The sequence below is a fragment of the Harmonia axyridis genome, chromosome 4 (assembly GCF_914767665.1).
Source record: "Harmonia axyridis chromosome 4, icHarAxyr1.1, whole genome shotgun sequence".
NCBI lineage: Eukaryota > Metazoa > Arthropoda > Insecta > Coleoptera > Coccinellidae > Harmonia > Harmonia axyridis.
The window spans coordinates 39,439,299-39,464,162 of record NC_059504.1 but is presented as its reverse complement, the minus strand read 5'-3'; the positions used below and the strand labels follow the sequence as shown (position 1 = coordinate 39,464,162).

The window sequence follows — 24,864 nt, the reverse complement described above, 5'->3', positions numbered from 1 at the left end:
GATATTTGGCGCCCTGGCAAAATTAAATTTTGCCGCCCTGCTCTGTCTAATTCATCTGAATTTTCTTTGGAGCAGCCTCTTTTATAGCGCTCAGGCATTTTTTCAATTTCATATGAAATTTTTTTTTTTATTTCATCAAAGAACGTCCAGCATTGTTTGAAAATACAGCGCTCAATACCTAGTAGAGCGCCTATTAGATTAAAAAAAATGTCTCCTGGTAATTTTATTATGTCACTACAAAGAGTGGAATTTTGTATAAAAAGAAAGTTTTGAGTTAAAAAAATATGTCGTGTTTTATTAATTGCCTGCGCCCATAAAATGTTGACTGCAGTCTCTTGCGGAAAAGTATCACTTTCCACAATCAAGAAAATAATTACATATTGTTATACCTATATGGTTGTTCTACAGCAGGGGGGCTCAAACAGTCGATCGCGATCGACTGGTCGATCGCGAATGCTTTTTGAGTCGATCTCGTGAAAAAAATCCGATATAGAACTATTCACAGATTTTGTTTTAATAGGTAGGTAACTAAACAAAATGTTATGAATAAACTACTAAAATTTATTCGATCCACATAATTATGTCAGAATGACCCCCTCATCACTTTGTTTTATCGTGTGTAAAAGTCCGCTGCTAGCGGCAAAAGGACGCTTTATCAAAGGAACGCGGTATTTGTCAAAGAAAAGTTGCGTCTTTGATTCCCGCCGCATTTTCTAGGAACTTCGGGCGGCGAGTTTGACGGGAACATTCAAGACATCGTTCGCGGCGATATTAATGTTGCGATTGCAGGGATTTGAATTTTGAGTCAGTCTGAGTAGCAACTTGAAAGCAACACGTCGATATTGTTGAACAGCGCAAAATGAGTGCGGTGAAAAAAAGTAAAACGTATCATTTTAATAACGATTGGGAGGAAGAATTTTTTTTTTGTATGGTGAAGGATAAGTGCATCTGTCTCATTTGCCGTGCGTCAGTAGCAATGCCTAAGCGTGGGAACTTAGAGAGGCATCATAAAACAGTTCATAAAAACTATGAAAAGGATTTTCCGTCGCAGAGCGAATTAAGAAAACGAAAAGTACGTGATTTGTTAGCTTGTTTGAAAAAAGAACAAGCCATGTTCACAAGACCAGTGAAACAATCAAAAGCTGCAACGATCGCGTCATTTAAAATATCTCATATATTGGCGAAACACAAGAAACCATTTGAAGATGGATCGGTTGTGAAGGAAGCATTTATTGAAGCGGGAGAAACTTTATTTGCAGAATTTAAAAATAAAACTGAAATTATATCTGCTATTAAAGAACTTCAGTTATCTCGTGCAACTGTCACGAGGCGTGTTGAAGTCATGAGTCAGGACATGGCAGATCAACTAAAACATGATATCATGAAATCTACATACTTTTCTTTACAGTTCGATGAATCCACCGATATTACAGACACTGCCCAGCTATGTATTTTTATTCGAATGGTTTTCAGTGACATGTCAGCCAAGGAAGAGTTTTTGACAATGATTCCTCTGAAAGGAAAGACCCGTGGCGAGGATATATATGACGTTTTTTTCAATTTTGTAAAATATTATAAGCTACCAATATATAAATTAGTATGCATTACAACTGATGGAGCACCAGCAATGATTGGAAACAAAAACGGTTTTGTGGCATTGTGTCGAGCTAATGACGATTTCCCTTCATTTTTCTCCTTCCATTGCATTATACATCAACAAGTTTTGTGTTCAAAAGTTCTAAATATGGAGGAGATTATGGGCATTGCAATAAAAATTGTGAATTCCATCCGTGCACGTAGTTTGCAGCGGCGGCTTTTTACATTGCAGTTAGAAAATAGTGAGTTGGCTGAACACACTGATTTAGTTCTTCACACAGACGTCAGGTGGTTGAGTCGCGGAAAATTTCTAGAAAGGTTTCAAGAATTATTGCCCGAAATAACCGCTTTTATGGAAGAAAGAGGTGACGATACTAAGATGCTGAAAAACGAAAAATGGTTGACTGATTTGGCATTTTTGACAGACATCACAATGCATTTAAACACCATCAATTTTCAGCTTCAAGGTAAAGGAAAAACTATTATTGATATGATTAGCGCAATAAACGCATTCAAAATTAAATTGCAACTTATGATAGATCAACTGAAAAGAAAGGATCTGAAACATTTTCCATCTTTGAAAGCAAGGATTCCTCTGTTAAATTATGATATTTATGAGGCAGAATTATCAAATATTTTGGGACAATTCGAAATACGTTTTTATGATTTCAACAAATTGGCAAATATCGCATCATTTATGAGTTATCCTTTTTCGTGTTCAAACATTGAGGAATTAGCAACTGAAATAGCAAGTCAGTTTAACATGGACTCATGTTCTGTTGAAAATGAGTTAGTGCAGATTATATCAGATATACATCTCAAAGCCACAGCATCTGACACAAAATTCTGGTGTTTTATAGCAGAAGATAAATATCCGAATCTGAGGCAAATTGCCCTTCAACTGACGACAATGTTCGGATCAACTTACTTGTGCGAGTCTGCATTTTCTGAAATGAAGATAATTAAGTCAAAGTATCGCAATCGACTAACTGACGAACATATGTCATCATGCTTGAGATTAGCACTCGGTAATTATGTACCATCTTATGAAAAGTATGCTGAGGACATGCAGTGCCACGCTTCAACATCCAAAGTTACTCTTTAGTTAAGTTTAACACTCTTTTGTTTTGTAATAACCAATAAACTCATAATTTTAAATAACAATGAGTTTTTCATTTCAGAGCAGATCTTTATTTTATTTTCCTACTCCAATGGTGCAGCGGTAGTGACGCAGCTTAGTTTATACTTAGCTTAAGACTAGATAGGATTGTGTAATTGTCTTCCAATATTTATTTATTTCATTTTGCATTTTTAGACTTATCTTGACTAAACAAATGCATATTGTGCGGAAAACTAATATCTATGCCATGATACACCATATCTAGACGACAATCCTTCATTACACATACTTGCAGCCTCTCAGAGTCGATCGATCGTAGTCTAACAATATTGAGGTAGATCGCCAGCAGTTCAAGTTTGAGCACCCCTGTTCTACAGTGTCCTCTGCTGCCAAAAAAATTGTTTTTTTCTGAAAAATGTCAATTTAATAGCAGTCAATGAAGATACCATGAGACAATTAGTTAATTAGGGCGACGAAATTTTATTTTGCCGGGGCGCCAAAATATCTAGTGGTGGCCCTGATTGACCAAATATATATTGCAATCCCTAATATATTAGTTTCCACGTTATTACACCACAATTAATTGGCATTTCATATAATATGCCAACTTTATTCTATTCTTAAAGATTTCAAAGTTTCATCAGCCAACTGCCCAACTGTCCCGAACTGTGTCGCGACCTCCCCTCGTACACAAATCCGAAGGCCCCGCAGATACAACAACAGCACGTGACAACTAGCCGGCGTAAATTGCGACCCTACACAACTCCGGCATTATTCTTGCGCATACGCCCGCCCCCTAAACTACCATCTCCACCCCCCCGGCCCAAACACGCCGCTGGATGTTTCTCTTATCACTCAGCGCGAGCCTCAACCCGAAGAGAAACCGTTCAGTAATCACCTTTGTGCCACCACCGCAAAGTGACACCTTCGTCGGGCGCTCAAATATTCATTAGTGACACACTTTTCGGAGGCATCATCGAAGATGTCGTCTCCTAAGCCGGTTACCCACCAGCAGCACGAGCACATCAAGAGACCCATGAACGCCTTCATGGTGTGGTCCAGGGGGCAGAGGAGGAAGATGGCCCAGGAGAACCCGAAGATGCACAATTCGGAGATATCGAAACGTTTGGGGGCCGAGTGGAAGCTGTTGAGTGAGTCGGAGAAGAGGCCGTTTATCGATGAGGCTAAGAGGCTGAGGTGAGTCTTAGTGAATGGTGATAATATCGAGAGTTTGAAGAGTAAATTACAATCTACGCCGGAAACTGAGCTTTTTGTTTATAGGGAGAAACTTTATATTTCGACTCGCTGATCTGAGTACCCGCCAAGTGCTTGGTATACAAAAATATTGGAAATACCTAATATGAAACATAAATGCATAGAAAATTTCAACAAGAACCATCTTTATAATTTTCCTCTAGAAACCAAACGCACTAGATGAAATGAAACCACAAAACTTAATTTACTTCTCATTTTCTAGAAATATGTATCTGTATTTTCATACAACTGATTTGAATGATGTTCTCTAACTATACACAAAATTTCAGCAGAATATGGTGAATAATTCTTAAAATATCGATACTATTCTCATAAAATTCTCCAAAACTTTATGTATTCTTACTTATCACTATGATACACCAAGTTTCAATTTGATCGCACTAGTACTCTTCAAATCATTTAGCAAACAATTGTTTTTAATTGGCTCTTATATCCGATCACTCTTCTGGTCCGATGCCTTCAATGTAGAAATACATTAAATTTCTGCGAAATTCAATGTAGATACATATTGAATTGCTGAGAAATGTACTAGTTCATCAATTCTTCTGATTGGCTCCTTATCTCTGAAGTTGACAACATCGCTGTCGAAACGTCGTTAAACGTATATAAAGATTCCGTGGATTTTATACACTCTAGTCTATAGCATCTTCAATTACCTCTAGTAGTATCCACTGTGAATTGAAATTTAAATTCATCACATAGCTTGGAACTGTCATTTCATATGAATTTCCGAAATTTCAATTCCATCGTTTCCGCAGTCACCAAAATATTGGGTAATATTTTTCGATATTGTTATTTTATATCAACATTCAAAATCTCACCTACATCGGATTTGTAGTCACGGAAATGTTTGGCAATTTTGTTTCAATATTCCTCTCGAAGTTCCTATGCTTCTGTTAGTTGAAGCTAAGCTATCATCACAAAATTTCGCACGAAGCTTTAAATGATTATTGTATTAATATCATACATTAATACAGGGAACATATCAACCCGTGATTCCGTAATCACAGAAATATTTCTCATTCAGTATTTTTTCTTCCAATATTCTTCTTGAATTTTCTATGGTTTTGAGTTTGTTGTCTGCTTGAAATTTTGAGTGGAGTTTGAAATTGCTATCTGCTTTGAATACCAAAAATCTCATCTCCCTGGGTTTTTTGGTGACGAATATAATGAGTATAGTGAGGGGATCTCAGAACTTCTTTAAGGTAAGAAAAAATGAATTACACATTTTCGGGCTCGATTTTCGAGAGATTAAATTTGGTGAAAACCGAACCCTCATAAATTCAACTGAGCTCTAAGAGAAAATTGGAAAATGACGTGAAATGAAAAGTTCTCATAACTTCTTTATTATTGGTGCTATCAACAAGAAACAAAAACATCTACAGGCATTTTTTTGAGTAGAATCCATTGGTGTAATAATTTATTTTTTATTGCAATTAGTGTTGAAGCTATAATACGAACTTGTGTTCTTTCTATAATAAATAAAATCGCCTAATGTTTCCTTTTTCAAGAATATGTAAAAACAATAATATTGTATAACATGAACATGAACCATTAATAATCCGTGAACTTCAGATAATTAAAATATTTGGTGGCCACCTAGGTCTCCGGATTTACATCGTTAGATTTTTTCTTTGGTCATATTCAAAGAACAATATTAATCAATTTGAAAATGTTGAAAAATTTAACGGTGTTAAATCCGTAGTCCTTGGTGGCCACCGAATATATTATTATAGTTTACAGATTATTATAGATAGACACTTGGTTGATTCGCCGTGTGAAACTGAAACTTCTGGTGATTTATATAGTTTGATAAGAAATTCATATATGTAATAATAATAATAAGTTTTTATTCCATTAAAACCATTTACATGATATTGAAAAAGTTAGCAGAGAAAAAAAATCTTGTTAAATATTTCATTTGTTATAGAAATATTCATGGTTTACATTTGGAAAAACAAGATTTTGTATTATAACTTCAAAATTAATGGCAACAAAAAATAAATTATAACACCAATGGATTCTACTGAAAAAATTGCCTGCAGGATGTTTTTGTTTTATGATGATAGCACAGGTAATAAAGATGTTGAAAGAACTATTCATTGAACGTCATTTTGCAATTTTCTCTCATAACTTGATAACAGTTGAATTCATGAGGTTGCAGTTTTCACCAAAATGATTTTCTCAAAAATTGAGTCCTTAAATGTGACAGTCATTTTTTTCTAGCGCAAAGGGGTTCTGAGATCCCCTCACAAGACAACGAAATTGGGACACCCGATATAAAAGCACCCTAATGTACGTCAGTGCTTTCCTCATTTGGTTTTATTGTGGTGTTTTTAATAATATGACTTCTCTTATGTTATATGTAATATGATATTATATTACGATAAAGAAAATAGTAAACCAAGATAGTTCAAGCTAGAAGCTTTTGCGCGAGTTGCACCTTTGGTGGTCACATTCATCATAGATCCTGACTTCATGTCAGTAGGTACTCTTCATTTTTTCTTCGAATTAATCGAAATATTCAATATTTGACTTACATAAATCGCATTGAAAGTGTTCAGAAAAGGTTTCTCAGATTTTTGAGTTTTAAATGTACTTTTCGCCTTGTTCCTGGTAATACTGAAACTACAATATCAGGCTTAAATTCTTCAATATGATCAGTCTTGATGATCGAAGGAAGATTAATGATATTTTATTCTTCGTCAAACTAATTAACTTCGAGATTCATGACAGTTACCTTTTACGGCAAATCAATATTAATATTCCTGATAGGAGACTGAGACGTTTTAATGTCTTCCATATCAAGTTTCGAAATACCAGATGCGCCCAGAATTCGTCACTTCCGAGAATGACTCTATTGTGTAATAACATAAATGACCACTTTAATTTATTTTCCGTTAATTCGAGTGCATTAAAGAAATCCTTGAAAAATCACTTTTCATTACTATAGTTGCATTTGAGTATGCATGTTTATTTTATCTTGTTTTCTTCAATTTTTTTTTTATACTATATCTTATTGTTTTGTTTTTTTTTCACTTCTTTCAAACTTTCATTTTTGAGTTGGGTTCAATGGAATCGTTTTTCTTCTTTTGATTGTTATATATTGTAATAAAACCTCGAATTTGTAGATATTTGTGAATGCAGTAGTGGACTTTAAATAGTCTGTTGTATTCCTTGTCTGTAATAAATAAATAAATAAAAAAAAATCGAATTTCTTTGGAAATAATCCAAAATATTGACAAATATACAGGTATGTTATTCTATACAAAATTCATATGGAAATGAGACTGAATCACTGATTCAAATGATTCAATTCATCCCTTATCACTCAGCAGAAACGTATCAATTATTCATTCCCACTATCATCACCCTCCCAACAAATCGACCATAAACTACAAAACAATTAATACAAATACAAACCGAGGGCTGCAATTCAACACACACACACAATAAAATGTGACAATTCTCACAAGTATTACCCGGCAATAGGGTAGCGAACGAGAAGAGATGGTCTCAGCATCCTCATCTCCATAATAGGAGATTTAAAATGATTCAGTACAAAGCAGGTCGTCTGGCTTACAAAAGATAACAGGGCGCGTTCCAGAATCGGCCCTTATGTAGCCTTTTATGACTATGACCAGAATATTATACGTGGCATATTAATAAAGTCGTGATGCTGTGTATCTCCTTAATAGGCTTTGAGAGGATTAGCGTTAAACAAAAGATTTATTCGTATAAAAGACGATATCGGATTGAAGCAGCTCAAAGTTTATACACCCTGTTTATCAGGGGGTGAAATTAATTCAGGAATAGCAGAAAATATTCTTTCTTTTTCTGTTCGGTCATGGATAATTTACTCCAGAACAATTATCTCGTATTCCTTGAGTTATGCCAATTCTGTGGAGGGAAGAAATTTTTTTTGAAATAGGTTTTTTTTAGAGCTATAGAACTTTAAATTGCAATGAAACAACGATGGATCCTTCGATTGACTTGAATTTTATTTATCCGCAAGATAATCTTGTGGCATTATATTTTAAATATGATTTCTGGCATATGACCGCCACGGCTGACTCAGATGTAGTCCAATCTGGACGTCCAATTTTCGATTACTTATTCCAACATTTGTGGCCGTATATCGGCAATAACACGGCGAATGTTGTCTTCCAAATGGTCAAGGATTTGTAGCTTATCCGCATAGACCAATGACTTTACATTGCCCCATAGAAAGTAGTCTAGCGGTGTTAAATCACAAGATCTTGGAGGCCAATTCACAGGTCTAAAACGTGAAATTAGGCGGTCACCAAACGTGTCTTTCAATAAATCAATTGTGGCACGAGCTGTGTGACATGTTGCGCCGTCTTATTGGAACCAAACATCATGGTTGTTCAATTCAGGAATGAAAAAGTTAGTAATCATGGCTCTATCCCGATCACCATTGACTGTAACGTTCTGGCCATCATCGTTTTTGAAGAAGTACGGACCAATGATTCCACCAGCCCATAAAGCGCACCAAACAGTCAGTTGATCTGGATGTAACGGTGTTTCGACATACACATTGAGGATTAGCTTCACTCCAAATACGGCAGTTTTGTTTGTTGACGTAGCTATTCAACCAGAAGTGCGCTTCATCGCTAAACAAAATAAAATGGACGAAGTGCGCGATACGTATTCCGCACAGAACCATTATTTTCGAAATGAAATTGCACTATTTGCAAGCGTTGTTCAGGCGTGAGTCTATTCATGATGAATTGCCAAACCAAACTGACAATAAATCATTTGACAGCTGTTAAATCGGTCGCCATCTTGAACAGTATTGCCAACTTAAAGTCTTATACCTCGAGAAAAATCACCCTTTATTTCCTATAATTAGGCTCGTAATTAGGGTAGGGCTTAATTTGACAGCAATACTTCGTTTTCACCTTTCTTAGGCGTTCGATGATTAGTAAATATGTAACATGTATGATGTATGATCATATTTCTTTCTTCAAAACTTCTTTATATTCTCGAAAATTAACATTGTGTAGGGATTGTGGGACTCACTTCTTTCTTAGATCAAGTAAAGAAGGGTCTAAAACGTTTCAGCGAATTCAAAAATTAGTAGGCTTTATTTTACGCTTGAGGCCATTCATTTACCTATATGAGGTTTTCAAATTTTCATTTTGAAGAGTTCGTCATTGCGGAAAGTCATTTTTTATTAGTTTTTTGGAATGAAAAAAATATCGATAAACCTTTTATTGAAAAGTTAATATAGGAATGCATGATATAACTTTCCGAATAAACATTTATTTTTTTTGAATATGCACATAAAAATAAGTCTTGTCAAAGCCTGAAAAAACGGTCCTTCTAAAATTAAAAAGGAAGACGTAAAATTATATTTTGAAAGCTGGCATGTGGTAGAAAATGACGGTAAATCAAAGGAACGTTTGGGATTGCTTCACTCATCCTGAAAAGTGATGGGATTTAAAAAACGCTGAGAAGGGAGAAGTATTTGGCGGATCACGAGAATGCCACGTGGTATAAACCCCTCTCACAAATCAGAATTTTATGTGGATGCTATTAAATTTTAAATTTTTTTTGTAATATAATTCTTAGGTTGTTGCTTTATTGTGTCTATATGAGGTTTCGCATGGGAGATACAAACATTGAGCTTTATATATATTATTGAATGAGAAATCATAATTAAGGTTTTGGAGAAGAATTCTCACGTGAAGTTTAAAAAAAAAATGTCACAATCCGCTGATACCATTATAATAAATGGGTTTCATTTTGAATAGCCCGCTATCTCAGAGCTGTGTCTTCTGAAGCTGTCATCTTTTGAAGCCATTTGACAAGTAAAAACTATACCATTACAAAAAACGAAATATGCTTGAACAATGCATTGAAATTTATAAAATTCACCAGACAAATGGTGAAAATTTTACAGGCACAATTGGCAAAACTAAAGCACTTCTTGGTCGTGCTGAAGCGCCTTCTCGCACTGCAATATTGAAATTAGTGGAAAAATTGAGCTGTTGGGACATGCTAGTGATGTAAAGAATTGAAATCATGTGCATTGCTCAAGAACCACTGATAATATTACTCCTGTAGTGTTGATGAAAACCCAAGATTTCCCATCTATCTTGGTAATTAGGCATTATACAAACGAAATTACACCGTTTTTTTGCTTAAAAGACTTAGGTCTTAATATTCATTTTCAACAAAATGACAATACGTACCACATAAGCAACGAAACAATCGAAATTTCATAGGAAAAATTCCTGGCCATATTATTTCTCAAACCGATGCACAATTGGCCACAAAGACCTTTCGATTTAACATCTTTAGACTTTTTTCTTTGGTATGGGAGAGATAAGATCTATGCCAATACGCACAATCCATTCAAGTCCTTAAAGATGATAACAATGAAATGAAAATCCATTGATTTCTTTTGAAATACTCTTTTTTTTAATGACAAAATGAAACCTCTTTTCGAAAAACCCTTTTTAAATGTAACAGTGAAGATCAAACAGACAACACCAAAAAAGTTCACATTTTCTCTTCACTTCAAATTGCTATGTTTTTTGATAGAATTTTTTTTTTCTAAATGAATGAGTTCTATTCATGATACATATGATATGACTTTTTTCTGTTTCCATCTCCTATATGGACAGCAACAGGAGCGGCATACCGGACATTTTGCCGGGGCGCCAAATTGTAGGGGCGCAATGTCTGTTAATAAAACAAGACATACTTTTTGACATAAAAAGTTTCATTATTGGAAAGACCACTCTTTGTATTGATATAAAAAAATTGCCAAGCGCTAATCTTATTGAAATCTAATAGACGCTCTCAACTGACTATGAATTTACGATCTGCGTCGTCTTTTTACTATAGAGCGCCGTACATGACAAGGTGATTTCATGTTCAAAAATACAATTTCATATGAAATTGAAAAGATGCCTGACAGGAATAATAGAGGCTCCTTCAAAGAAAATTCCGATAAACTAGGCAAAGCAGGACGGCGAATTTTTTTTTTGCTGGGGCGCCAAAATGTCTGATGGCGGCCCTGGACAGTAATTGGTAATTATTTTAAGTTTTTTCTTCCATATCCGGATATGTTGGATCGAAAATTTATAGTGTTTTCAATTTCGGATGGATGGAGTGCAAGTCTCAAGAAAAAGCTCAATAAAATCTTTACTTTTATAGAAAATTCATACATATTTGTGAGCACTAATTAGCCGTCTATTGGTTTTTTAGCTCATACTCAGGGTTTCGAAGAATTAGTTCATTCAAATAAGACCTTTCAATTAGCTTAAGAATAAATAATAATAAATGAAAATGAACACATTCATTCGATATTCAGATTCTTCATCAACCAAAACAAGAAATATGAAATTTTCAAGGAAAAAGTGAACTGAAAGCAAACTTAAAAACAAATTCAAGCAATCGATTCAAGTGTACTACAATTTCCCAGTAAAAGATCCTAAGATCTCTTGAAATTTTTTCTAAACTATTCGAAAGGTGACTCTTGGCAAAAATAAAGTACCACTCAACCAAGTATTGATTACACAAAATAAACACGTGTGAAAATTTTATCACAGTTGCTCTGATAACCGTTTCCTTATTTGTTCGATTTTATGATCCTCATAGATGGTCCTCTGTTAGTGGTTTTCAAGAAAGACGGTATATTTGTGTGAATAAGATAATATGCCCTTTTATATTGATACAAATGCTCATTCTGCGTTTTATCTGTCGAACAAACACCTTGTCTGGGAATACAAATATGGGCATTGTATGAATTGTTGGTTTCTTTAGAAAAATACTGGATGTAGATTTTATTCATGCATGTTTGTTGGTTTGTATCTCTCTTTATTTGCTTTCTTTTTACTGTACATATGAATCTGTTGTGAAGAAGCTACGGTGGAATGGAGGTGAGACAGGGAATTAATTCATCAAAAAGATAGTCCTTCTTCATATTTATTCAAATTTAATAATAAATCCACAACAGCGCACCCCAAGGGTTGTTGAGTTATCACCATACTCAGATTATGTTTTATTCAGTGAGGGAAAGTCAAGAAAATTTGTTTGTCATTTAATAAAAAGGAAAATATACCTTCATACTCTATTTCTTACACAGTAGAAATTTTTTTTATGATTTTCATCTGTTCCTGGTTAATTTAAGGTGCAGAATCCGAAATAACCCTCAAATATTGTTGATGAGATGCTACATTCAGCATTTTCTAATTTCATCTTGTGTATTTTTCACGTTATTACTATCACTATTGCCAGTTTAAAAAAGACATGGATTTAACAGAATCACATGGATTTTACTATTCATCACAAAATTTACACACATAAGTCACTTCTTCATGTGGCTAATATCCCATCTTCTGTATAAACTTTAATGTCCTGATGATGTTCTTCACTAAAATCACCCAGATTTTTCGGAGAGCGATCTGGTTAGCTGTTGAGGTAGTGAACTTTTGAGTAATTCTATGTTTTATAATTACCATGAAAATTCTGTAGTACTTGAAAAAATGAATACCAAGTTTTGGTAGATTTATAGGTTTCATAAAACTTTTATCGTGTTGATTTACTCGATCAATTCAGTTTTGACACAAATATTTAAAACTGCAATGAACGAGTTGATCGGTCAATCAAAATTTTATGAAACCCAAGGGCGTAGAAATGGGGGCGTACTGGGGCTAATTAACCCCCCAAGATTTCCAAAATATAAAAATGCAGAATTCTCGCAGACGAAGAATGAACATTTTTACATAAAACGAACCAATAATCATTTTACTTTCCTCAAAAATCGACACGGTAGTAAAAAATCGGACCCTTTCACGGTTTATGAGTTCATTATCGCTTTCAAGATGAGCACGTCTTTGACCGAGGTTTATTATTTTCCTTTATCTATCCGCTTTGTTGGCCCCTTATTTGTCATCTGTCATTTTTGCATTCGTCATCGGTATACACCATCGAGATAGAATAGAGAGGAGACGACATCACGTGACTAAAAACGGTACCACTTCGCCATTTTGGATGTAGATCTTAGTCAACTTTTGACCAATAACATTTCATAGTAGCGAACAGATCCTTATTCACACTTTTGTATATCTTCATATCCATCTTCACCATACTCTATATATATTAAAATTTATATGGCAGGATATGTTGTATATTATTTGAAACAAAAAATTGTTTGTGAACAATGCTTAGTCTGTTTAAAAAGTGATGAACACGGTTTATTTTTGTATTCCTTCGTGAAAGTTGACTTAATCCGACCCTGATGTTTCTCTAATTTTAATAATAAAATAAACCCCACCTACTGGTCACTTTTTTTCTAGCACGATAACAGCTCATAGCGTCTCCTTCTATTCTATCTCGATGGTATACACTTACCCGTTGTTTTTGGTTTGTTTGCATCTTCTCATCACAAGACTATATCTGCACGGTATTTCTAAATTGGAGGTACAAATGAAAATGACAGATTTCTCGGATCATTTTAAGAAAATAATGCTATAACATGAGTTCTCTAACACTTTATTTTTGTGATACAGGTGTTAAAGTTCTAGTTTTCTTCTTATTGAACTTTCGTTTCACAAGATATTTAATTTGAATTGGCCATAGATATTCCAATTTAAGATTTTTATCATGTGATATGCTAATTTTGAATGCAAATCTACAGGGTGGTATTTTTTCTGGAAGGTTGCCTGCTTCTTTCTTCCAGAACCGCTGGTAGTTTAGAAAAATGGATTAATATTAAGTATTGGTACTTATTTACTCTGTAGCGAAGATTATTAAAAATGATAAACTGATATAACCATCACTAAATAGTACGACACACTAGAAACACCCTGTATTTCGAAAACAAAGCGTTTATGGGCTCATATTCTTTTTATTCTTAAAATTATCCAAGGAATCTCTCATTTTCCTCCGTAACTCCAATTTAGAATCACCCAGTATAAGGTAAGAACAACCAAATTGGTAATAAAAAAAATTATTTCGAGTAATTTGGTTCAAACTTCGTTATCAAATTTCTTTTTCTCACATTACAGATGTTAGTAAACGTTGTCGTCAAAATTTTTTTTTTCGATTGATGTATGGATGCCTTGAGGCATCAGTAACAGATTCAGTCTTTCGAATTTTTCACCGTCTCACTAACTCTACCCTCAGATGAAGATTATGACGACTATTATCTGAAGCGAACTTAAATATTTACTGCAGAATCATTATATTTGTACCAAATTTTCGCAATTTTCTCACTTCCAGCAGTAGAAAAACGATCCATATTGTTAAATGGCTAACCTTCAACTAAACATAGGAGTCCTATGGCGCTTCAAATGACAGTTCTGTTCGACATGTCATTGAAACAGGGTTATGAAATATGGATCACGATATGGATAACTCTAACCCAACGTGAAAGTTTTTCGAATATCATTTGGAAATTTTATCTTAACAATATGAAAAGCACTGTCCTGAAGTAAGGAGATTTTGAACACTCGTTTATTGATGCGCTGGCCACATTGTTATGAGACAAAATTTAGGAATTATATGCGAAAAACTATCTTCTTTAAATTTATCTCCTTTGAAAGGTTTTATTTCTCTAGGTGGGAATGATAGCACCAATTTTTACATTTTGAGTTAGTATTTTACCTCATTGGAAAATATCCTTTATACAGTGTCATGAAAAAAAAACTGCGGAACAAACAAATAAAACGACCATTCATCAAACACAACCCTCCTTCCTTTCACTCAAAGTGCATTAAAAAAAACATCTTATAATTTCAACATCCAACTCAAACCAACACACGATCACCCTGTATATGAACATTTACTGTTCCAACCCATTCACAAGCGAACAAAAGACCCATTCAAACGGCGTCGGAAAATCCCAATTGGAAACTCACATCGGTAGACAGTGGCGTTTTGTCAAACGATTGAATCGATGAATCAAGTAACATGGGGATTATACAGGCGCAATATTGTAGGCGTTTTGGCGCTCTCAGAAAGCAAATATACCCCAATTGTCGGGCTAGAACAAAGAGAGGTGGCGCGGAAAAGCCGCATTGTCGACGATGGCGGCACCTCCGCCTAGAGAGAAAGATGCAGCTTAGCGGTCCTCAAACTGTTCACTTCAGATATGTTGAGTGCATAGTTTAGATTCCTGCAATTCCGATATCAGAGAAATCAGAACCCAATTAGGTTAATTTAAATTAATTGATAAATATACTGCTCCCCAAAAGTTCAAAAATTTCGCGAGCGTCTCGAAAGTTGCCATTTCTTGTCAGTGTCGGCGTTAGGGGTGAAACAGTGAAGCAACCGTTTCAAGCACTTCTTTTTGAGGGGCGGCAATTTGGCCCAGTTTGCTGGTCACTTTTTCATATTTCATCCTTGGTTCTTAGAAACAACATGAATTGTTCCACTCTGCTGCCTTTGTCAACATTTTCTGTAATGAAAATCTCCAAACCGCCCTTACCTAGCTGCCTGTATAATAAATAACACATGGCAGCCCAATCAGTATAAACAAAATTCCCTATTACCTCTTTGAAAGAGTGATAAAATTTTCTTTCCTAATTCATCACCAGACACACTCATGAAGTTTTTCGTTAAGAAGTGATAAAATCATTATATATTTCACAAAGACGAAAAAACACTACCTTAACTTGCGAATTATTCAAAAACCGATGTTTACATATTCAACTCATAGAAAATTCGATTGTGCATTCGAAACTGGTAACTATTGAATATCAAATATTATCAGCATATTTGATTATCAGAAGAGACACTGAAAAATTCTTTGCTTCAGACGCCAAAATTAATCGCGCCGGCTCTGATTCTTGTTCACCAAAGGTTCATTTATGAGCCATAAAATGTTTACTTTCTTATATCCAAATGGTTTTTTATTCTCCTCGTTTGACAAATTTTTCAGTATCAGACATGTTATTGTCATTTACGTTTCTGAGCAGTTTGGATCAGTTATTGTTTTACATTCTTACAAAAAACCTTGATTAGAGATTTACGGCTTGAGAATTAAAGCTACTTGACTTGGTTTGACTTGGAATCAATTCAAGTAGTAGTCTCTCAATGTCAAGTATTTATTCATCAAGTACTTGAAAAACCAAGTAAATTCTATTTGTTTCAATTCAGTGCTTGGACCTTTCCATTATATGTGGAATACAAATTCATTTTTATGTCCTCGGTGTGATGTCTTGAAAGACACGATTTCCGATGATTCGCCAGCACATTTCGAGCAATATCTCACCAATAACTTGATGAATGTTGGTATTCAGATCGTTAACAGCCTTAGGATTATCGCCAGAAAAACGATCCTTGGCTTAACCCCACAACAAAAAATCCAAAGATGATAAACCACACAATCTTGGTGGCCACGGCTTGAAAATTCAAGATACTTGACTTGGTTTGACTTGAAATCAAGTCAGGACGAGTTATTTATCAAGTTTTTGGAAAACCAAGTGAATTCAATGAAGCTACTTGATTTTTAGCAGTTTTATTATCAATAAAAAATGATTTCAAAATGGAAACACAAATAAAATCACTATAAAACATAACAAAATGAAAAATAGAGAATCTTAACATTGAGGAACCTCCAAGCACTGTAAGCAAGCATCATTTTCCATCCAGGATCTAAGACACATGAGGCATCTTATGGATTTGTAACCTAATATATAGCGGTTTTTTGTAACAATCAGCTTTGGAAAATTTTCTTTCAACAGGAGGTGAAGATGCTGGCGTTGATAAAAATGTTTGGCCAAGTTGGCAAAAACGTTTTCGTTTTCTAAAATATCTTCAGAACTGGAAACGTGACTGAAACTCCGAGAAGTGGACGCCCAAGATCTGCCACTCATGAACAAGATCGGTTTCAGACTGTGTCTTTAAGTAGAGAGCCTTTGGCCCTTTGAGTACTTGTCGAATTTTGCAATATGGATGGTTTTCGTGTATGGACCCATCCTCTGGTGTCCAGAAATCGCAGATCAGCTCAGGAACTTCATCCGTTCAAAGGTCGTACATTTACTGTTTGTGGAGGCTTTTGTTTCAATGGTCATACAGAATTGATGGTGCTTGATGCTACTATGAATTTTCGAATTCACATAGATCAAGTTATTGACAATATCATTCCTTTGTTTCATGCCTTTGTTGGGCCAAATTTCTTATTTTTTGGACAATTATAATACGACAACCCACTGCTTCAGAGTATTGACGATTTTAAAACCAACATCCGTCAAGATATTGGTGAGATATTGCCCGAAATGTACTGAAAAGTATCTCACAAGGATCGAGTCCTATAGAAGATCACGTGGAGGACATCGAAATGGTGTTGTATTCTACATATAATGGCAAGGTCGAAGCATTTCATTGAAATCAAAATTTGATCTATCTTCTGAATGAAAGTGTGTTTTTTTTACGTTTACTTTCGGAACCACTAGGTGGACAATCCTCTATTTGCGTGCGGAAAAGTAGCACTTTGCTTGTTAGGAAAACAACTACCTATATATTGTATCTTTATTAAAATAACTTTTCATTTAGGTTAATGACCTTATGTATAAGAATACTACATATGAACTACATATGCATTCCCTGGAAATTCTCTACCGAGTGAGAAAATACAGTTTCGTATTCGCTGATTTCACACAATTCCCCTGGTGAATAGGATCACAGCAGAAGCCGCGATACGTTCAACAATAGGAGCATTATCTTCCGTCGCCTCCACTGATCGTGTTGCCTTAGATACTCTATTATTGCCTTTACAATTCAACCCCTATCGAAACAAACTGTTATAGATTCACTGTTACAAATATTTTTATATTTCACTTCACGGCTACTTACTCCCATCCTTATCGTCTGAATCGATTTATTAGATGGTTCTTTAGATAGGGGAGATTTTCGGTACGAAATTTCAATGTTTTTTTTTTTCGTTGATTGTTTTTCCTGATTATATTTTATTATTTCTTGATTATACTATATTTAGTCAAACTATATTCTGAATTATTGTTTTTTAATTTGTTTCTTCTTCTAATTTTTATCTTTATATTAACATTTATTTTCATTTATTTACTGTTTTCAATGCTGAAATATAATTTGAACAGCTTCAAATAACGCTTAACTGTACAATCACAAGAAATGAGGAGAGCACTAATGTGATGTCACCCTTGCCTATACCTATACAGGGTGAGTCTTTGACTTGTACATATATTTTAACCCAAGATTCCTGAGGTCAAAAGAAACACTTTTTTCCTTTACCATTTTTTCCGATTCGGCCCGGTTAAAAAGATACAGGCTGTTGAAAATCGTTAAAAAAATGTGATTTTCGGCTATATCTCGTAAATGGTTGTATCGAAGGAAATGATTTTTGAAATATAGCTTTTTTTTGATGTGATACATCTTTTCCGAACACCAGATTCCATACACATTCTTCTGTTTCTTTGTTATGAACATAACATACCATAAAAATACCAGAAATTCGAAGAAACCAACTCTTAATAGTAATTTGAACGTTCATTGAAGAATATTTGGCTAATTTGAAAAATAAAAGTATTCTTCATATTTTCTCGTACAAAGCGCCGTTTTCGAATAACTTGATCTTAAAAAAAAAAAATTATCTGTAAAATTCAAAAAATTGGGTACTTTGGCTGAATGCAACTCTGTTCTATTGTGGAAAAAAAACCACAGAAATGAATATTTACTATGAAGTCATGTCTCAGATTTAAGAATTGAAGTACTAGCCAACTTAGTTTGAAAATGAAGTTATTTGAATAAGCTCACCTCAACTCCTCGATTTGATTAAAAACCACTGAGCTTTGGCACAGCTCTGATAATAAGAAGATACTTCACTAAAATCAACATTCTTTTTGAAAAGTCCAGATTATTCATAAAACCCATGTTTAAAAAAGTTTTCACAAAATAGTCCCATTATAATGACAACAATCAATATCCCACTAAAGACTGCTGCTATCGAACAATACTGTATTCTTCTTCGGCTCATTCAAACTCACATCGAAACATACCACTAGGACTATGTACATACTAGACAAATTTTCATGTGATTGAGATTGAATACTTTTATTCTTTTGCTATTCCATAAATTCATCCTAAGATCTTATGATTGACATACTTCCAAGAGGGCCATAATTGTTTTAATGTGAAAACAAATTAGGTGAGTTGAAAGAAACCAAATATTCTATTGTGGATATTTACATTGAATACTTCTCATTTATTTTAATGCCAAAATCAAGATGAATTAAGTAGTAAAGTTGGCTATAATGTAGGTACACATCAACAACAAATTTGATTACAAGTGGAGTCTAACATTTTCCATTGATTACAGAGCCAGAATATTTTACATATTTCCATATTTTCATACTGATGGTTTCAAAAATATTGATGCATTTGAATATTTTTATGAGATAGTTGGAACAAATCAAATGCTTCATTTCATAACAAATATCTTATAACAATAATAGTGTAAACTGTAAATTAAATTTTAGGTTAGAACATAGATTATTCGAACCGAACTGCTGTGTTTATATTTGGCATCACTCGAAATTTGAAATTCAAACTTAAAACCACAGATTACTATAGTCTGTGTTAAATCTTTCATAGATGAATATTATTTATTTGAGATTTTAAGGTTAATTCTTGCACGAAAAATAAACAACGATATCATATAAATGGAATATAATGAATGAATGGATATGAGTATCAGAGCTAATATGGGTGGTAGCGAGCTCATTGCTCAATTCGTTATAATTATCGAAAATGAAATAGAAATCAAGAGAAGAATATTTAATCTTTAGCGTCAACGAAATTGGAATAACTCATTTATTTGATTATAAACACTACTTTGTTCAACAAATGGAATGTTAAACGTGAGTTTATGATGGTTTTTCTAATTTAGTAGCTTATTTCCAAGGTTCAAGAGGTATATCTTATGCTTGAGAAAACTTCAGTGTTCCGGTTTTCAGGGGTGAATTAGCTCATTTTGAAAATTTAAAATGGCTATATCTTTTTAACAGGGCCGAATCGGAAAAAATGGTAAATGAAAAAAGTGTTTCTTTTGACCTCAAGAACCTTCGGTTAAAATATATGTACAAGTCAAAGACTCACCCTGTATACCAGAGGCGGATCCAGACGATGTTTGAGGGGGGGGGCCATAGAAAGTCACGGCTCATGTAGGTTAGCAAAATAGCGGAATTTTTGTTGGTATCTACCGGGTTAAGTGTTTTTTTTTATAGAAAAATGGATTTTAGTAAATCATATCATATTCAGTTTCCAAAATTTTTGTAGGACAAAAACAAGGAAAAATTTCACATATTCCATAAATATATTCCGTAAATTTATTCCATAAGAAAACCCAGGCGCAAGAATGTATAAGGTGTAGTAAAAAGAAAACCATTATTATTGCATAAAGAACAAGGCTTCAATTACCATAGCTAACACAGTTGTGCTTTAGATGAACAGCTCTTGGTAGATAATTCCCTGCCAATCTCACTAAACACACAGCAAAACCTTCCTGGCCGTTTCCGAAGGCTCACCGCGTTTCGACCACGACCGTTTCTGCTTGACGTTGTCATAAATGATCCACTTTTCATCACCAGGTACCAAGCGTTTCAAAAATAGGGCGATTTTGTTGCGTTTCTCCAGTGATTCGCAGTGGAAATTCGGTCCATGCGGTTTTTTGGTTAGCTCATGTGATATCCATACATCTAGCACCTTCTTGAGATCAGCCTTATGCAAGTGTTCCAAACTGTTTATTGTGGACTCTTGAGCAATCGAAACAGGTCTCGACAATATCCATGCTTTTATCGATATTTTCGACAATTGGCCAGTGGCCTTTCAGTGGGTGGTGCATCTTTGACATCGAAATTACCGGAACGGAATCGACGAAACCAAAACTGCACGTGATTGGCTATTACAATATAAGGGCAAAAACACTATTTACATTTTCAGCCGCCTGACTGGTATTTTTGTCTTTATCTAAGAAAAACTATAAAATATAGGGTATTTTCTTTTTGCTAGTGTCCATCATTGTGGCGCGCTCAAACTTAACTGAATCAACTCATCACAAAATTGTCAGAATGTATTTGTAGTGCGAAATCTCATCTTTTTAACGCCATATAGTGCAACCCGATCGGACTTGTACAACGCAAGATACAGATAACTAAAGCCATCTATTGGACAAATAATGAATTCCTTTTTACTACACCTATTAAATTAAGACATATGATCAAATATTAAAAATTCAATAACAAATTCTAGTCTCGTATTTTTTTGACTATCGTATCTTTCAACATTAAGACTGCTGCAAATGGTCCTATGTATATGCATTATATATACATTCAACCTGTCTTCAACCATTCTAGTTTATATCCAATCTTTCACCCTTTTGAGTGTCCACGCATATTTTTCGATTTTTAAGGATACATTTTTATATTTATAAGGTCCGCGAGGAGGGGGGGGCATGGGTGCCATGCCATTTTTTTCAATATTGATACCTATTGAATATTGTAGTGTTCTGATGATGTGATCAGATTAAAATTTTGAACGATTTTCATAGAATTTGAAGTGAAAGAATCTCGTGATATGGCCGAATTATTTTGATGGTAATCACATGCTTGTCAGATCTTTCCTTTTGCTTTTTTAAATGGATCACTCTGTAAATTTTTTGTCTTCTAAAGTCCTTAAGAAATACTGTCCCCTATAGCTAAATGCCATAACTTCGGAGGGATAGGTACATTAAGATTATTTTCGCCGAAGATAATACAGATGTCTATGAATGCTACAATATGTTGTCTAAAATTCATAATTTTCTAGCAAACCTTTGAAGATTATTCAAATTAAACGAGTTTATTCAATCATTGCCATAAAATGGCATGTTCCACCGTTTACCTAAACATTGTTTAAAAATTTGAACATTGATTAGTTTCTCGTACACCATCTTTTAAATGATGTTTAATGTGGCCTAATCACCGGTTACATTAAACAGGCAAATTTATCTTCCCGATTAGTTTTAAACAGGGATCCGCACAGCTTGAAACATGAAGATGTATATGAATTATAGACATAACCATATACATTACTCTATGGAAATAAACTGATTGTTTCACATTATGTGTTTCTGTTTCTATGTTGGGTTTTGTGAGAAAATTCAAAATTGAAATATGAATTCAGATTCAGATCATGAATGTATCCTACTAATTTATGTTGACAATGGCATCAAAAAAGCATGGAAAAAAAGTAGTATGCCGAAAACATACAGGGAATGACAAAGTTCATTATCATTCCGGAAAAAGGAGAGATCTAACAACAATATTAATACCACCATAATATCAGCCATATTATTACTGTGCACAGTTTACATTTTTATAAAACTCTACAGTATTATAGAGTTTATTGAATGTATTTTCATGAATAAACTCTCTTATTATTATTATTATTACAAGACCCCTTGCACACTGAAATTCAAAAATTAGTGTGATCTGTATTCCAGATCAAAACGGCGTTATATACTCAAAACTCACTGACTATATTACCTATTAAATACTGTATTTGGATTCCTTTTTGAAATATCAACATTTTTTCAGAGCACTCCACATGAAGGAACACCCAGACTACAAATACCGCCCCAGAAGAAAGCCAAAGCCTCAGCTCAAGAAAGAAACCAAATTCGGTTTCTCGATAGGACCCCTTCTCTCACCATCCATGGAAAACCAGAACCTTCAAAGGACAATGATGCCACCCATATCCGCAGCCACTGGCCTACCGTCACTGCTACCAACAGATACCGACTCGCTGAAACTCCCATCATCCCTCTTCCCCTCATTCCCCTACTTCAACCATTTCCGTTATCCCGACGAAAACAAACTGAGAGAATTGGCGCTGTTCTACAGCAACAACCATCTGTATTCTCCAGGTCTGGACTGGCCCAACCTGATAAGGAACGTCACGAGTCCCGCCTGCAACTTCTGCCCTCCCAGTTTTCCCCACAGGACTCCCAGTCCCGAGAACATGAAACGGCCCGTCTGCGTCATCATGAAGAACGAGGACTTCAGGAGCGACCAACTAGCACCCGCGCATGTCATTTGAAAACCGCTTCCGGTTCTGCCGGAACGGTTGAGCCTTGGAAGTTGGTTTAGTGATATCGCCAATCTGGCGACCAGTTCTGTCAAAACGCCGTCCGCCACAGTGACAAGTGAATATCAAGATAGTATGTCCGAGAGAGATACGAAGAGTCCATAGGAATCGGGAAAATTTAGTATACGTGCACATATCAAACGAATAGAATGTTATATAGTTAAAACTGGAAGAAATCAACCAAACTGGACGATAAGTGATGAAATGAAGCTACACGCGCTATGGATATTTCTCTAGATATTCGTTCGGTAAATTAGTACCAACCTCTGAGTGTTACAAATAACATACTTATATAAACTTGTTGAGTTCGAAATTTCAGTGTTGAAATGATTATTGATTCTCTTAAATGACTCAAAATTGCAATTGAATCCAAGCCATATCAACGAAATCGTAATTGCATTCAAGAGAATAATATAATAATAGAAGCAAGTCATAGGAAAGACGTTGTTTGATCCAAGACTTAATATAATCATGTTCTTTGTTAACTAAGTTGTTTATTGTGGATAACACCAAAATAGTTCATTGAAGAAAACAGCACCACTTCATTCCTTCATATTTGAAATAACAATTGAATTTTCATCATAAAAGTCATAAATTTCTGACATAACAAGGCTAATAAAATAAAATTAATTACAGCTGTTATATAGTAAACATAAAACTCATCAAATAAATTTATCTACCTGATGATATTCATAGTGTGTGTATTTTCAAAAGTGTAAACTCATCAATTTCGATAAAGTGTAATATTTTGAAATGGTAGATATATACAAAATGTTGTTCAAAAAATACCAGATTCTCGAGAAAAGATGATTTGAATCGGAAGTAAATAAGATGGATTAGTGCAATTGAATTTGTTTTTGTAAATAAAACTTCCACTTCACTAAAATTGTTAACTTCGAGGAAACTCTTTCTTATATACAGGTTACTGCAACAGTAGCGTGGTACTCCATATCTGTATTTTTTATTGTTACCTCATAGCTTGAGCAATACGTAATATTTAGCGTTAAATTGTTGCAGTACCCTATATGTATTTAGGAAAATGTTTCACAAGACTATTCGTATTGTTTCCTGTTATTTTCATTTCGATATTTTTTATTATATGTGGATGTTAATGTTGATTTGATGGCGTTGTTTAATATGTATATTAAACTTGTAAATAACTGACACAAAAAGATCGTTATGAAGTAGAAGCACCATTTCTGTTATATATTGTACATACTTAATTAATGTGATTATTTTCTGTTTTATGTTTAATAAATGATAGATGACATGTGGTTCCATTTTTTAACTTCTGAAACACCTAACAATTCAAAAGTTCTTCAAGGTACAGATCATTTATAGAAGAAAACTGTAATATTATAGAGAGAATAAATGAAGTAAAAGTATTAAGTAGAAATAAAACAGGAATAGGCTTCAGTACTCCTCTCCAAATTTCCACAAATAGGTATATATCGAGTATACCCCATCATAAACACCAAAGAAACCAAAAAAGCTTTTTCACTCTCGTACTTCGCTGATAGAAGTGAAAAAGTAGCTAATAGTCATTCCAAATGAAACCTGAATATTGCCTTCACACCAATATATAAAATATGATTGTTATATGGTTTCAGGGAAAATGTGCTCACATAGCTGAAGTCATATTTGAACAGGAGAAAACAGATAGTCCAGTGGAAAGGTGTTTTTTCAGCGGAGCAGGGGATTGAATTTGGGGTAACTCAAGGATCAGTGCTGGGGCC

At 34.4% G+C, this 24,864-nt stretch overlaps 2 protein-coding genes across 2 annotated transcripts; both read left to right on the top strand.

Moving 5' to 3' along the window:
• Positions 1-528: 528 nt before the first annotated feature.
• Positions 529-2,760, top strand: LOC123678255 (general transcription factor II-I repeat domain-containing protein 2-like). The gene is made up of 2 exons (XM_045615167.1): positions 529-2,063; positions 2,457-2,760. The coding sequence occupies exons 1-2, from the start codon at positions 860-862 to the stop codon at positions 2,699-2,701; spliced, it is 1,449 nt and encodes a 482-aa protein (XP_045471123.1). The 5' UTR covers positions 529-859; the 3' UTR covers positions 2,702-2,760.
• A 732-nt stretch (positions 2,761-3,492) lies between these two features.
• On the top strand, positions 3,493-24,412 carry LOC123678254 (transcription factor Sox-14). The gene is made up of 2 exons (XM_045615166.1): positions 3,493-3,913; positions 22,579-24,412. The coding sequence occupies exons 1-2, from the start codon at positions 3,699-3,701 to the stop codon at positions 23,078-23,080; spliced, it is 717 nt and encodes a 238-aa protein (XP_045471122.1). The 5' UTR covers positions 3,493-3,698; the 3' UTR covers positions 23,081-24,412.
• The last annotated feature ends 452 nt before the right edge of the window (positions 24,413-24,864 follow it).